Source organism: Perca fluviatilis, chromosome 4 (genome assembly GCF_010015445.1).
Source record: "Perca fluviatilis chromosome 4, GENO_Pfluv_1.0, whole genome shotgun sequence".
NCBI lineage: Eukaryota > Metazoa > Chordata > Actinopteri > Perciformes > Percidae > Perca > Perca fluviatilis.
The window spans coordinates 40,679,896-40,695,505 of NC_053115.1; the positions used below are offsets into that span (position 1 = coordinate 40,679,896).

The window sequence follows — 15,610 nt, forward strand, 5'->3', positions numbered from 1 at the left end:
TTCACTCGGTTTGTACAGTTGCATACAAATTACACACAGGCCTGAAATACACACACATGGCCTAGACATGCTGTGCACACTAAAGGAGAGATGTCAGAGTGAAGGCTGCTCCATGAGATGAGTGTGAGTTGGCAGTCCAGTGCCTCTCCAGCTACCGATCAAGGTTTCATACTTTGGTCCATATGGGAATTTGAACTGGTGACTCTCCGGTTCTCAACCCAACTCCCTACGGACGTAGCTGCATCCACAACATGTATTCCACATATTTATTACTTCCAGCACCACACTGACTGCTGCTGTATAGGAGCGGTGAACATCCTCTAGGCTGGAGGTCAGTATGGATGTTTGGCTCCTAGCTGTGGAGAGGAGTTCATGTCCCCAAACAAGTTAAGGGGAAAACCCATGTCCGGGCACAAGGACATGTGCCATGTCCGGGCACAAGGAAATAAATGTGAATAGATGTGTGCGTATGAGGGGGTTGTGAGGTATTTCCGAGCTTTTCCCCCTTTAGCCAGAGACGGAGCCTGATGTGTAAACATTCAGGGCAATCCTGTTCTTTCTGACCACGGTGGGAAATCTGGAGCAGGAGAAGTGAGACCCTCTCCTTGATTTCATGTTGTTTATGGAGAAGGAGAACCTGGAAATGAGTCGGAGAAAGCGCTACCAAGCCACGGCCCGGTAAGCGTGCGTTGACGTGACGTGTAGTTATATTTTTGGAGAGGTGCACGTCAGGCTCACGGGTGGGGGTCCGTATGTAGCCACTGCGTAGATTTTACACCAGAAGTATGACTCAAGCTCTACACTTAAAGGTGCAGTAGGTAAGACTTCTAAAAACACTTTCTGTCCTATGTTTCAGTAGAACTACATGAAGCAGGTCATTTTAAAAAATCCGGCTCCTCTGGCACCACCTACAGCCTGGAGTGCTGCACCTGTACAGCACCTTTAAACAAACAATCTATGGGAGTGTTTTCAGGAGGAGGAGATGCAGTCTAACTCCAAAAACGGCCCCTAAACTGAACCAAATAGACCACGGAGCCCCCATGGGTAAAAATTTCCTCCCAGAGTTCGACCTTGATTTAGGATTTTTTGGTGTTTTATAACAGAGAGAAACCTATGACCAAAACAGTCATACATTCTGTCATTGTGTTACTTATGGATGGAATGTTTGTGAAAAATGATTCCCCTTTGCTGCGGACCCCCTGGAGCACCCTCAAGGACACCCTTCGGGGTCCCCCGACCTACCTTTGGGAAACCAATGGTATAGACTTTTTTGCTATCAAAAAATATTGATCCCACTTTACCTGGTTGGTGATCCTGAACAGCTGCATTTTGCTGCCAACTAACAGTAAGCTACCTCCTTTCTGTGCAACATTTAGTTAATTAACTTTTATTTTGGAGAAAATGCACCGGAAAGGTTTTACTTCTGCTGATAAAGTGGTCAGAAGAAGTGTGTGTTTTGTGCATTAACAGTGAATATATAGCTTAATCTTTAGTTCTGTCGTTTTGTTTTAATAATCAGCTTTAATGTTGGTGTGAAGATAAAGAGCTTTTGCAGTTTGCACACATTATGAGCAGATCTTGTGCAGAATGCATGAGTCATAGTTCTGTGGAGATGATGCTTTTATTCTGAAGGATTTGTGCAGGAAGTGGTGCTGTTGTTGCAGCTTGCCTCAGAACCGAAAGTGTTTCTGATCAGCCAATCACCCCCGCCCCCCACCCACCTCCGGTAGGAGCTGTCTCCACCTCCGTTATTAGAGAATTTGTGATGTTAAAGGGATGTCTGATCTTTAGGAGACATCGACGCGCGATGGAGTTTCTTCTTCTGTGTCTCTGCCTCCTGACTCGCTCTGGAGTCACATCTGCTCAACATAACGGTAAGAAAACTGATCATTACACTAAAATAGGCTAGGCCTGTATACCCTATTCGCAAATGTAATTTATTATTAATTATTTCAATGTAAACATGCAGAGGTCTGGAAACAGAATATTAATCATGCTGCTCAGCTGCGGTCATTATGTATAATAATATTTAGCACAGATTAAAAATATTATTTAGTAACTTTAGATATGGCGTCATTTCTGCAGGTGTGTGTGTGTGTGTGTGTGTGTGTGTGTGTGTGTGTGTGTGTGTGTGTGTGTGTGTGTGTCGTGAGAAGGTGGGGCATTGATGTGCATTTCCGAGAAACTCTTCATCCGCTGCCAGCTGCCTGAAGCTTTTTGTTAAACCAAACTAAAGTAGGAACCCCAGGATGTTTACAAGCTGTGATGGACCAAGTATTCAGATCCTTTACTTAAGGAAAAGTGTTATATTATAACCGGGCTGTCTGGTGGTCGTCCCCAGCTAATCTTTCTGCATTCTGGTACATTTTTCTGCAACAATTTGTGCCTTTTCTGCATGCAAATCTCTTTATTTATGTAAATAGTATTAGCGCTGCAAAGATTAATTGATTAGTTGTCAACTTTTAAATTAATCACCAACTATTTTGATTAGTTTTTATTAGTCGGTTTGAGTAATTTTTTAAGACAAAAGTAAGAATTTTTGATTCCAGCTTGTTAAATGTGAATATGTCTAGTGTCTTCTCTCCTCTGGGACAGTAAACTGAATATCTTTGAGTTGGGGACAAAACAAGACATTTGAGGACGTCATCTTGGACTTTTGGGAAACACTGATCCACATTTTTCACTATTTTATGACATTTTGGAGACCAAATAAATAATCGATTAATCGAGAAAATAATCAACAGAATAATCTGGTTGTTTTAACCGCAAATTAGTCAAATGTGCATGCATGCTATGCCTGTTACACACACAGGGACGTGTAGCAGCTAAGAAATAGTATTATGGAGTTTTGGTGGCATAGTGCTGGTGCCACGTATGATCTGCTCGCACGCTTTCACTTCAGGCACCAGCAGATCAGTTTCTTCTTTCCTTCCTACCCCCCCAAATCTCCCATCATAATAGCACCTGGCTTTTAGAGGGAATGGGAGATGATCTCTGATTGGTTTATTGCATGTTACGCCTAAAACACACCTCTGATTAATGAAGACACTAAGTACAACCCTTTAGAACCATGGCGCATGGAAATTTTTTCCTTCCTCCACGGCGCTGTGAAGGAAGGTCTGGCAAAGCGAGACTAGCCTATTAATAATACTGATAAGATTTAGAAGTAAGGGTACTCATGGGGACACAGATCAGAAGTGCCGGTATCAGTTCTGGTGAGTACTACTGGCCCGTTTCAGACAACCGTAGAGAAGAAGGTAGAGCAATGATGTGCTGCAGACAGAACACTATTTCCAAGAATCTCTTCTTTATATAAAACCAGATTAACAGTTACACCGATTACCTAACTTTGGACTCTTGTATCACTTATGATGAAATATGATATTTTCACACTGGTTGTGTGTGTGTGTGTGTGCCCGTGCATGTGTGTGGGCGGGCCTATGCTACATCCTGTTGTGAGAAGTTGGGCCGTTGGTGTGCATTTCCTAGAAACTCTTTATATCTGCTGCCTGAAGCTTCTTGTTTTTGGCCTACCTACCTACATACCCACAATACACCAGTCAGTGAAGCAAGCACTGTGTGAATAGTGACATGTATGTATAGTATTCAGATCATTGTCAAACTGTCTTTTTCTTATTTTTTTATTAACCGACACAAGCACTGCAGCTGTTCTCTGTTTGTGTCCAGGAAGTGAAAGTCCTAGTAGTAATCTTTCTGCCCTAGAGAAGAGAGACTTCTGTAATTCTTCCACCAGCTCCACTCTCAAGTTCATACACTCACATTATTGGAAGGTCACAATATGCAGAGAGAGAGAAAGCCTTTAACTTTTAAAACCGCACGTTGATGTTTGTCATTGCTTGGGAAAAATAGAAAGAGTTCAGTGTTATTAATTATTCATGAGTGTGGTGTGATTCCTGTATACAAAGTAATGACGTTATTATGTGGAAGATTTACTTCCTCTTAGAATAGATGGATTGAAGCAAATGTATTAAAAATGAAGGACAAATTTCATAACAACTCTTAGCTACAATACAATTTTTGGTTTGCAGTTTATCCTTCTGAAGTAGTAAGTCTTCTGTTAGGTTGTTTGGGATGTGACGGGGGGGGGGGTCAGGCCAGGCTTTATATCTGTGCACAGACACTTTGTATTATTAGATTGTAGTAGATTCAGTGTGAGCCCTCTCCTTGAGTGTAGTTTAGAACATTGTTTATCAAACGTTTTCAGACCAATGACCACTTACCCAATAAAGAAATGTCACGGACCAACTAACTTCCAGAGCATCCCCAAAAACAATGGGCCTCATACTTCAACATTATATTACCAATTACAGCCACATTAAATGACAGTTTTTTACAAATAGCTGCTGGAGTCACTCATTGTCTTTGTTGCCGTCTTAATTTGGAAAAAATATATTTTACTTCCTGTATTTATCTTTACTCATATCTGTCCTCTGGGGGTAAATAAAGGATCATCTTATTATCAAGATCATCATTATTATATGAGGAAAGAAATAGATGGACTGAAGTAGGCCTAATAAAGAAATATAATGTAAAAAGGGTCAACATGTTATCTGGTGCAAAGGATTTGCTGTAGACATGGTTCAAGACGAGGCCAAAAAACAAGACGTTTCTTGTTATAAACATTAGTTATTCTTGTCTTAACTTAATGACTCTGCATGTAAACACACTGATGAATTCATGTTTTTATCTTCCAGGGCCAGCACCGATCACAGTGGAGGAAGACAGAGATGTTATGTTACCCTGTTCCCTTAGCAACAAGGAGGACATTACGTCAGGTGTGTTCGACTGGAAGAAAGATGGTGCGGATGTGTTCTTTTATGCCAACGGCCAGCATTCCAATAATGGCAGAGGTGGTCAGATTCAGCAGTTCATAGGTCGAAGTCTCTCATTTTGTAGAAGAACGGAACACGGCAACGCCTCCATAACCATCAGAAATACAAAGGTGGCCGACAGCGGAAACTACACCTGTTTTTTTCCAAATCTTCGGCCAACTCAAACATTCAAGATTGAGCTTGTTGTTGGTGAGTACGTTCATTAAACAGTTAAAGATTTCTGCTGGATAACAATTTCTGCTTTTGTCTGTCAAGTTGATAATTCTTTACAAGCACTAACTATGTTTTGTTTTGCCTTTTAGATCGTGTTTTAAAAAACAGAACAGGGGAAAATATCCCAGGTGAGTCCTGATTTTAATAACGTTACTCTCTACTTCTCACATGTATGTGATCACAGGCCTGATATGATTCAAAAAACGTTAAATCTGTGGACCAAACTGACATTTATACGCCAACATAAACTTATTTATCAGTCAGTGTTTAAAAATATGATTTAATTGTGCATTGGTCACGTTTTGTTCATCCATCCCAATGAAAAACCATAGTACTAACTACATCCACTTAATTTCAATGTATTAGGTACACATAGCTAAGACCAAGCACTCAGGAATAAATCCTATGAAGGTTATAATAATCGGTTGTTATAGAAACTGTTTCAGAGAGGTGTTGATTCTTTATGGTCATGCTTGCATTTATTTTTAAACCCATTTTCACCATATGGGACCTTTTAAGTACAATGTTTCATATTTGATACAGTGGTGTTTATTTTATATTTTTTAAGCAAAACAAATCTCACAGAAGTCTAAAGGTTTTTGGCTGTATCTGTGCTTTGCCATGATATAAGTCAGAATCTAGCTCATATTGGAAGAAGTTAAAGGTGTTTCTAAATATCATGCCGTCTCAGACGTTGCTGCCTGGAATGTGTCTTTGAGGCTCCCGATAGTACATGTTTAATAATATAACTGTCCATTTTAATCTATTTCTATTGTTTCTATTATGTTCACAGGTGCAGCTCCAAAACCATCTGTCACAATACTTAAAACTAAGGATGGAGTGCTGCTGCAGTGTGAGGTTCATGGCACTCCAAAACCTAAAGTAGAGTGGCAGGACAGAGCTGGAAACATCCTTACTGCTGAGGAGCCCCAAGTCTCAGAGAGAGGAGGCCATTTCTACATCACTCTCACCGCTACTGTGACCATGGCTGACCATTATCGCTGTGTAGCCACTCAGGAGACAATCAGCCATCAGATTTCTGCTGAAATTTATGTGCCCCTCAATGGTGAGATTACTACTTGTATTTTCATATTCATATAATTGTGCTTAGGTTATTCTTTTTTTTCTTTTAAATGAATGTGTGTTCAGACTGAACATAAAGGAAATGGGGACAAAGAAATCTGCTGAAGTTGGAAATTTTTCAAACTGAGTGAAAACTACTGAAACTCCACTTCATTAATCTACAGATATAAGAGCTAGAATGAGTTTGTAGTTCAGTACTGTTACATATTAACACACACAGTTGGTTTGTACATTCGTTAGCTCTAAAGCTTATTTCTGTATTTTCAGTATTTTGTGCTGAATAAAACACAAACTTTAGAAACATTCAACAGTCAAATTCACAGATTAAATAGAGACTAAACTTGACCTTGTCATCAGTCTGAGTTCACCTTTTAGGAGCCCGTACATCATCAGTTGTTCTCTTTGTGACTTTCTAATACTATGATTATACACTGATACTAAATGTGTGTACATGATACACCGTCACATTAACAGAGTTACATTTACTATTAGTAAACATGTTTCAGAGAAGGATTCTAGGGACAGAAATGATGAACATTGAGAAGTGTTGTGCAGCGTCAGAGTAACACTTGTAGGGCCCTATTTTAATGGTCTTTGGTCGTAACATGCAATAAACCAATCAGAGATCATCTCCCATTCCCTTTAAAAGCCAGCCCATTTGGACCTTGGCACATTGCTATTATGATGGCGGATTTGCACACTTTACAGTTTTGTTGGTCACTGGTGCGATCACTTCCCGCTGCCTCAAGATGGCAATACGCCCAGAATGCACCTGAACACACCTCCCTGTAAGACCAGCACGCCCATGGGGCGCACAGATGTGCGCGGAGGTGCATTTGCTGTTTTAAACGACGCGGGCACTGGACAGGGAAACTGACAACTGCGTCGGTCTTAAACTAGCAAAGACACTTGCGTTGGACTGCATGCGCTGCACAGGGTTTAAAATAGGACCCGTAGTATCAAAATACAAGTTATTCCATATCACACCATAGAGAAACATAATGCCCAGATGTTGTTTTCTTACGTTATCACTGTACAGACTGAAGGTCAGCTCTGATTCTGAGACTCTTCTCTCTACAGTTAGTTTCTTCTTTAGTTGAGATGAAAACACGCGAAAACAAAGTCTGGAGTGTTTTCGGCTTCTACCATGATACGTTTGGGAATGAAAAGGTTTCTGATTTTAGCATACAGCTGAGATTGTTGTTAGAAATATTAACACAAACTAACTACTACATGTAACTGTGGAGTAGCTGATTGTTCTCTACAGAAAACATGACATAAGACCTGTTAAATATAGTTAAGTTATATGTTACTAAATAATCTAATATTGCTCAAAGTTATGGCAATAATAATGGGTAACACTGAAGGTATCAACATCATCGTGACTGACATGTGTATCGCAACTATGACATGACACTGTGACGTCAGACATTATAAACAAGTCATAAACCTTTATGACTTCTGTCATTAAGTGTCATTCATTTTTTGTCATGACAAGTTGACATTGTTTGGGTTGTCTTGATTATGACAACTTGACATTAATCAAAGTGACATTGCCAGAAGTTGTCTTGGTCATGACAAGTTGACATTTCTTTGGAGTGTCCTTTCTTAAGACAACATGACATGGAACAGGATGTCATAATCAATACAACCCAAACAATGTCAACTTGTATGATAACCATAACAACTTAAATAAGTATGACAGAAGTCATCACCGTTTATGACTTGTTTATGATACACATTCATGACAGTGTCATGTCATAGTTATGACAGTTTCATGTCATGGTTATGACAGTGTCATGTCATGATTATGTCGATACCTTCAAGTAAAGTGTTACCTAATAATGTTACACTTAATGGCCAAGTTATGTCTGTTAAGCAGCATATTATGTCGCTCTAAACAACATGAATACATATTATACTATAACTCAAACATTCTGCATACAGAATCTAGAAAAGACGAAAAAGCAGAACCTTCTGTATTTGTTTGTTTGTCTGTATGTTACTAACTTAGTTTAATATTTCACCTGATCCATTAAAACTTTTAGATCAGGTAAGTTTCTAAGTTTTGGGTAAGGTCTTGTAAGTTTTGCTGCAGCTCGTGATGCTGAAATAATTTCCATGTTTGTATTGTTGATGTTCTTCTCTGATTGGACGCCTACAGATGAAACTAATTATGTTTACTTATAATTTAGTAAAACTTCACACCCAGTAAAAGATTTATAATCAGCTGTCACAACCTGATCCTGAGGATCAACATGAAAACACTTGTTGGGGGGATGATTTAGTGACTGAAGTCAAAGAATCGGCAACATCTGTTCCACAAGTGAAAAAATAAAACAGGGTGTAACACATTAATGTAACAGTGTTTCTACCAAAATATACTGAGGCTCTGACATCTGTATTAGCTGTTAACACATACATTAATAAGAGTGTAAGTCCATATCCATTTATATAGCTAATATATGAAGGTATATATGGTGCAAAAGGTGAGAGCTTGTGCAATACAACGTGAGAACTTGCAGAACTAAAAATCTGAACTTGTATGTTAAAATTTGCACTTGTAAAAAATATTCACACACATGTGATCTGAATTTGAAGTCACACAAAGAAAAAAGACATGAGAGCTTGTAAAGAAAATCTCAACTTGTAAATTGAAATTTGCACTTGTAGAAAATCTTCACACACCTGTATTCTGAATGTGAAGTCACAGAAAAATATTCACAAATGTGTAGATTGGTATTTGCATCAACACAATGACAAACTTGTAATGCAACATTTACCGTGTACTTTTTTAATTTTTTTTACTCAGGTTAATTTTCCATCACAACCACAACTCAGTGATTACAACCTGTGGAATCTGTCACTGCAACTTCACTATGTGCTCTCGCATCACAAAGTGGCCAATCTGTGCCTCGACTTTTGCCGCAGCTTTTCGCAATACATTTGGTGCAAAACTAATGATACCTGTGGACTTCAGGCCATTTTATAGTTGTCGCGTAAAATCATGTGGCGTACCCCCAGAGACCCGCAGACCCGTCTGTGTCTATGCCTACCGCCGGACCCTACGCGTAGCCTGGCGCCCACCTCTCGAAAAATGTAACTACACGCCACTCCGCGATGCATGTCCGCCGGCTGTGGCTTGGTAGCGTTGCATTTCCCCGACTCATGTCCTGGTTCTCCTTCTCCATAAACAACATGAAATCAAGGAGAGGGTTAACTTCTCCTGCTCCAGATCTCCCACCGTGGTCAGAAAGAACAGAGGAGACACTTTGTTTCTCTCACCGGGACGCTCGAGGGGTGCTCCCCCCCAACCGCTCCCCCCCCCTCTCTCTCTTCCCTCCCCCTTCTCCCCCCCCCCAAAAAAAAAAAAAAAAAAAAAAAAAAAAAAAAAAAAAAAAAAAAAACACTACGCACTACACACCCGCAAACCTTTACAAAAAAAAAAAAAAAAAAAAGCTCGACGCACACACCAGCACACAAGTATAAACATCAGACCACTTCCGTAGGGTTCCGGCGAGCTCTCGTGGAGCCTCTGGCCAACTAATAAAACAGCCTTTAGGCTGTGGAGCTCTGAGCCAACAGGACGGGGAGAGCAGGGTTTCTATCGCCAGATGAGGGACGACTCTGGCCGGCTTATTTATGTAGCATGGAAGCTTGGTGGAATAGCAAGCTAGCATTAGCTAACTAACCAGCCAGCCTGCTTCTAAATAAATACCTTTTTTAAATATGTTAACCCTTTTCAACAGTCAAACTGAAACCGTGGCGGTGAGCTCCAGGTCCTGCAGCCCCAGACGGACCCTCATCAGAGGGTAACACGTGCCAAGTTGCGCATCCCTGGCGAGACTTTCATCCACAAGACAGATTCCAGAGGTTGTAATCACTGAGTTGAGATGTGGTTGTGATGGAAAATGAACCGGAGTAAAAAAAAAAGAGTACACGAGTAAATGTGTTTTTTTTCTTTGTGTGACTTCAAATTCAGATCACGTGTGTGAATATTTTTTACAAGTGCAAATTTTAACATAAAAGTTTTTTGTTCTACAAGCTCTCACCTTTTGCACCATATTTACCTTCATACTAATACTGCCACCTAGTGGGAATTCATTACAAAGAGTGATTTATTAATTGTTGTTGCAAACTGCAGTATTTCAGCCGAGTCACATGAATCACAAACAGAATAATGACACTTAAAGATGTAGGTAGGATTTTAGTTATTGATGATTTTATTATTTTATTTCTTAACTAGAAACTGAAAAACTAAAAACAAGGACCAAACCTCAACTCTCAGTAAATACAGTGATGGTTCCTAGAAAATAATAATTTGATACCATAGAGGTAAATAAAGTTTTTCCTGGACAAAGTAAACTTGTTATTAGGACTCGTTGCTCTCGCAGTGAGGGTCCCAGATGATAAACCTGTTCTTTACACTTCAGTCACTGCAGCAGAGTGTTGGTTCATTAAAAGAAGAACTAACTGAAAACACTCAAGGTGAACATGAAGATGGAAACGGTGAATATTATAGTATATAGGCCACAAAACAGCGTATTAAGCCCTATTAGCACACGATTAGTATTACCTGGTGACCTCTAGTCATTTGTAATAATTACGGAGGTTGTCTGTGATCTTAATCACGTGCCAATCAACCATGTCTGTTATTTGTCAAGTAAAAATTCCCCCACAAATGACCTACCATATTTTGCCAAACTCTACTGGGCCTGGCCCAAACGATATGGAACCCCGCCCAAGTCGTGCGGCGGCAGCCTTAACCCGGGCGAACATTTTTTTTTTTTAAGTTTTATTCACAGTTTATTAATATCAGACGCTGTCCAAAGTGCTTCAGTGATAGCAGCAGGAATGAAACTTTGTTTTGCACCTGGGATTAAAACCCTCTGTCTGGAGGGAAGAAGCTTAAAATCCCTGTACAAAGGGGGGTCATCATTTAAGATAGATGGAGCTATCCTCTGGAACTGTCTGGTGTACAGGGATGCTGGGTTAAGTTGTGGCTCCCCAATCAGCTGACTGGACCATTTCACTATCTGGTTTAAGGATTCCTCTCACCAAACCATGACCCCAAGGAACATGACAAGACTGATGGTGTGTCTCCATTGTCAGCGTCTTTTTCCCGCTTCCCATTCATTTCTATGGGAGCGTGGTGCAATGCATTCTGGTAGCGTTGCGGAAGAAGTGGGGCGTCGGGTCGCCCTCTCCTCATTTGCATAAAGTTGAATCCAACCAACTTTATGCCAATGAGGAGCAGCCGTCGCCGTCACTCCAAAGCTGACAAAAATCATTTAAACTGACCTTTGTCGAGCTGAAATGAAGCCTATTTCTCGCTTAAAATGTTTTTTGAAATATGTTTTGTTGAACTATTTTGGTAAAATAAGAGATTGTATTCCAAACGAGCCGCCAATATGGTCGGTTTTGAAATTCGGGAGCAGTCAGCCCCACGTGATGCGTTCGTCCAATCAGCTGCAGCCATCGCGGTTGTAGGAGGGTGTAGACTGGTTTCTTTGCTTGTCAGTGGTCAGAAAAGAGAAACTGGTGGCTGCTGGGAAGCGGGGTGATCCCATCTGTGAAAACAACACGTATATGGACACTAGGCCTGCACGATAAATCGTTATAAAATCACGATCTCGATTCACCCCTGTTCATGATTACATTTTTAAATGACTTACCTTTTATTTTTTTTTATATATATATATATTTTTTTTGGCATTTTCGGCCTTTATTTTGATAATCATCAAATCATTCTGTTTTTGATACTGTACTTAAATTGGCAATTGACAAACTACTACTACCACGTACTCAATGGTCTGACCCTTAAAGTGTCTTCGTTCATGTGATTTTTCCTTCTAAAATCAATGAGCATATCTTTAGTTTTAGATATGTTAACCTGGAGGTAAGACTCCTCACACCAGCACACAGATTCATTAATGAGTGGACCGGGGCTGGTCTCGTTGTCACGAAGCAGACTAACAACAACAGAGTCATCTGAATACTTGATTATGGTTCTGTTGTCATATTTGCTCTGACACATATCTGTGAAAAGAATGAATAACAAAGTTGACAACACACACCCTTGTGGGGAACCTGTGGAGGAACACTTTTGGTCGGACAAAATACCTTTGACCCTAGTCTCGCTTTGCCAGACCTTCCTCCACAACGCTGCGGAGGAGGGTCTGGCTAGTCCACACAGCATTACGGGATAAGAGAAAACCAACCTCTGGTTTATTGGCATTTCTTTAAACCAGTGGTTCTCCACCTTTTTTGTGCCAGCGCCCCCCCTATCCATTATCCAGGTTCCTAACAGCCCCCCATCAAATAAGATGTAAGCTAGTTCACCCGAATATTAATGATTACGCCCTAATATTAGGCCTATTATTTTTGTTACTATTGTTATCAAAAATAATCAAAACATCATATCATTGAATGACAAACAACATATTTATTAGTTTACCATATTTTTTATCAAAAAAGCCATGTGAATATAGAAATTATATTTACAGGTGTTTAAAAAAAGAAATGCAGCCATTTGACATTCAATTTAAATTGGCTAACAACAGCCAATCAGAAACGGCAAGCAATTTAACATTCAAATCTATTTTTCATTCAAATCTAAATGTATAATCAAATTGTTCCAACGGAAAACAAGCTGGCACTTATCAAGGGGTAAAAGCAGAAGGATTTACTTCCGAATGGAAATAAGTTTACAACCTTTGAAAGTTAGTGAGAGCCCTTTGTTGATGTTTAGAAGAGTCTAGGTTTACTATCGCCTGTCTTGCGAGTAAATGGCAGAAAAATACCTTTGGAGAAACTCAACCCCACGTCACACTGCAACGCTGTTTTGAGGAGGTGTGAGAGTGCCGTACAGTAAACGGTTACATCACTGCCTCCATCGCTTCCACAAGAAAGTTTTAAACCACCAAACCCAAGCCCTAAAGTGCCCGGCAGTTTGTGGAACAGCTAAATGTTTGCCAAACAACAAAGCACAGTCGATGTCTCTCGTTCGTCTCTTTTCTTTCTCTATTTCTCCGTGAAATGAAGAGCTGCCTTCACGTGCAGTAGGAAACATTGTGTTCTACAAACGATCTGACAAAAAACTGTTACTGTGAAATATAAAGTCTACTTGTGCTACATTGGGGGGTTAAAGAACACAACAGGACGTCGCACCACCCTGCAGCGATTGCTTTTTTAAATTATCTGAACGCAGCTTCACGCTGAAGTACGGAGGTCAGTTAAGATGATGCTCTGACGTCCCGTTTCCTGGAAGGCAGCGCGGAGCTGCGCCAAACGAAGCTGACAGAAGCACAGAAGAGAAGAAGAGTTATGATCCACCGTCTCGTCCAGTCGCAGTGGCGTGAACTGGCAGGTTGTAATGTAGCAGACCAAGTAGTTTAAAGTGTAAACATGTATTGTTATTGGGAATCTTTGGTTTAAACTAGCTTTCAAACAAACGCCCCCCTTTCCAAAATATTGCTTCCAGCGCCTCCCGTCATCTTCTGAACGCCCCGGACGGTGGGTCCGCCCGTTGAGAAACACTGCTTTAAACCAATCAAAATCGTCTTGGGCAGCGCAACGCTGCACCGACCGGTGCTGCTGCAAAATAGTTCCGGGAAGGAACTTGTTTTGGTGGAACATGTGTACGCTCAAAAGTAGTTTTAGTCGTGCAACAGAAAACTCCGATTGGACAGATAGTCTAGCTAGCTGTCTGGATTTCCTCTGCAGAGATCTGAGGAGCAGTTAACCATAGTCCTCACAAAGGAAGCATTAGGTAACAGAAATCTGGTCAGAAAACAAAGGACATCCGGCGGAATCCCAGAAGTGGAAGGTCGGGGCTCTAGACTACATAGACCCTAACTATCTGTGTCCTATTAGTTAGAAAGTCAAGGATCCAACCCACCAGATTATTACTTAAATCAAACTGTTTCAAAGCCCTCTGGTTAAAACATGGGGTTGGACCGTGTTAAAAGAGGAGGTCAAATCCACAAATAAAAGTCTTACAGAAGTCCCTTTACCATCCAGGGGTCTTAAAAGCCCGTTAAGCAGAGTAACTGTAGCCTCCTCCAGCCCTCTGTGAGGCCTGTATGCAAACTGCCTCAAGATCTCAGACCTGACCTGTTTCTCTAAAAAGATTATTAAAATGGAGGTCAGAGCAGGGATTCCCACAGGCTGAGAATGTAGTTGTGGTGCTGGGTGGTGGGATGTGACGGCTGGGTTCAGCAATAAACTTGTCAAACAAAGGTTTATGAAGTATTTATTGAAAAAAATGACAACATGACAAGATCATTTAGAAAAATATATTTTTTTTACATATTAAACAAACCAAATAGAAGATGATACAGATGAAGTGTAGCTGTGCTAAATCTGGTTAGTTTGTCAAATAAAATGTATGGTTCAGCAGTTAAATGACCTGATTAACGTTAGCCAGAGGTGAAATGTATTAATAACTTAACCTTAAACCCATACGAAGATCAATACATAAAGTTAAATGTTATAAATCTCAACCCTGGCTGTGTGCACCTCCTAACTCCTGTTGAATCATATTACACTAAGGCTATCCAAAGTTTATTATTGTTAATTTTTTAAATGGTTTGAATCCGTGTTTTGGAGATCCTTATAACGTCATGCTGTTTAGTACTATACATGTCCATGTTGCACTCATTAAGATCTAATCTGAACAGATTTCTGTGATTCAAACAACGCTGGATTGTAGTTTCAAACTTTTACAGCAAACTTAAAGCGTAACTCTCGCCAAAATGCATCCTAGGGTATTTTTGTGAATGTACGTGAGTCAAACTTTAGTTTAAAAACATAATTGGGACCGAATCGCCACTTGTAAGATTCACTGTATCCTGTTTTTTGGGTTAAATGGCCTTTTGAATGGGAGTGATAGGGGCACTTTTATGCTAGTCTCAAAATAGCTATTTCCGAAATACTAAGAAGGCTCGACACAACATGAAACTTTGCTTCAAGCATCACCAGAGGGCTCTACACCTTAACGCAACCATTTACAACATTCTTTGTGTACACAGATTTACTAAAAAGTTTTTGAGCAACTCACCGCAGCTGTTGTTGTTTCCGGCCACTACCACCTCAGCAGTCAAAACGAGTCGATATCCGAATGCGGATGAACAGACTCCATATGAGAGCTCCTTTTCAACTACAAGGTCAATATTGTTTTTAATAAAAATCCCTGTTATGTTGCATTCGAAATCAATTGTTTTTGACTGATAAAATGGCCGCGGCGAAAACAACAACAGCTGCGGTGAGTTGCTCAAAAATGTTGTCAATGCTTGCGTTAAGGTGTAGAGCTCCTGGTGATACTTGAAGCAAAGTTTCATGTTCTTCATGTTCCTTCTTTCTCTGTAGTCTACCGTTAGCTAGCTATCGTAAATGTAGGCTACTTTTAAAATGGCATATTTTCCCTTTGGGCTCACCAAAACGGACGTAAAAGCATATTA

General features: G+C 40.3%; 1 protein-coding gene across 1 annotated transcript in view; it reads left to right on the forward strand.

Moving 5' to 3' along the window:
- Positions 1-4,926: 4,926 nt before the first annotated feature.
- Positions 4,927-15,610, forward strand: part of LOC120557684 (butyrophilin-like protein 1) — a 31,300-nt gene continuing 20,616 nt past the window's right edge. Inside the window, exons 1-3 of the mRNA XM_039798240.1 lie at positions 4,927-5,042; positions 5,156-5,194; positions 5,860-6,132. Of these exons, the coding sequence (XP_039654174.1) occupies positions 6,051-6,132 (82 nt within the window). The 5' untranslated portion in view covers positions 4,927-5,042; positions 5,156-5,194; positions 5,860-6,050. The remainder of the gene's footprint in view (positions 5,043-5,155; positions 5,195-5,859; positions 6,133-15,610) is intronic.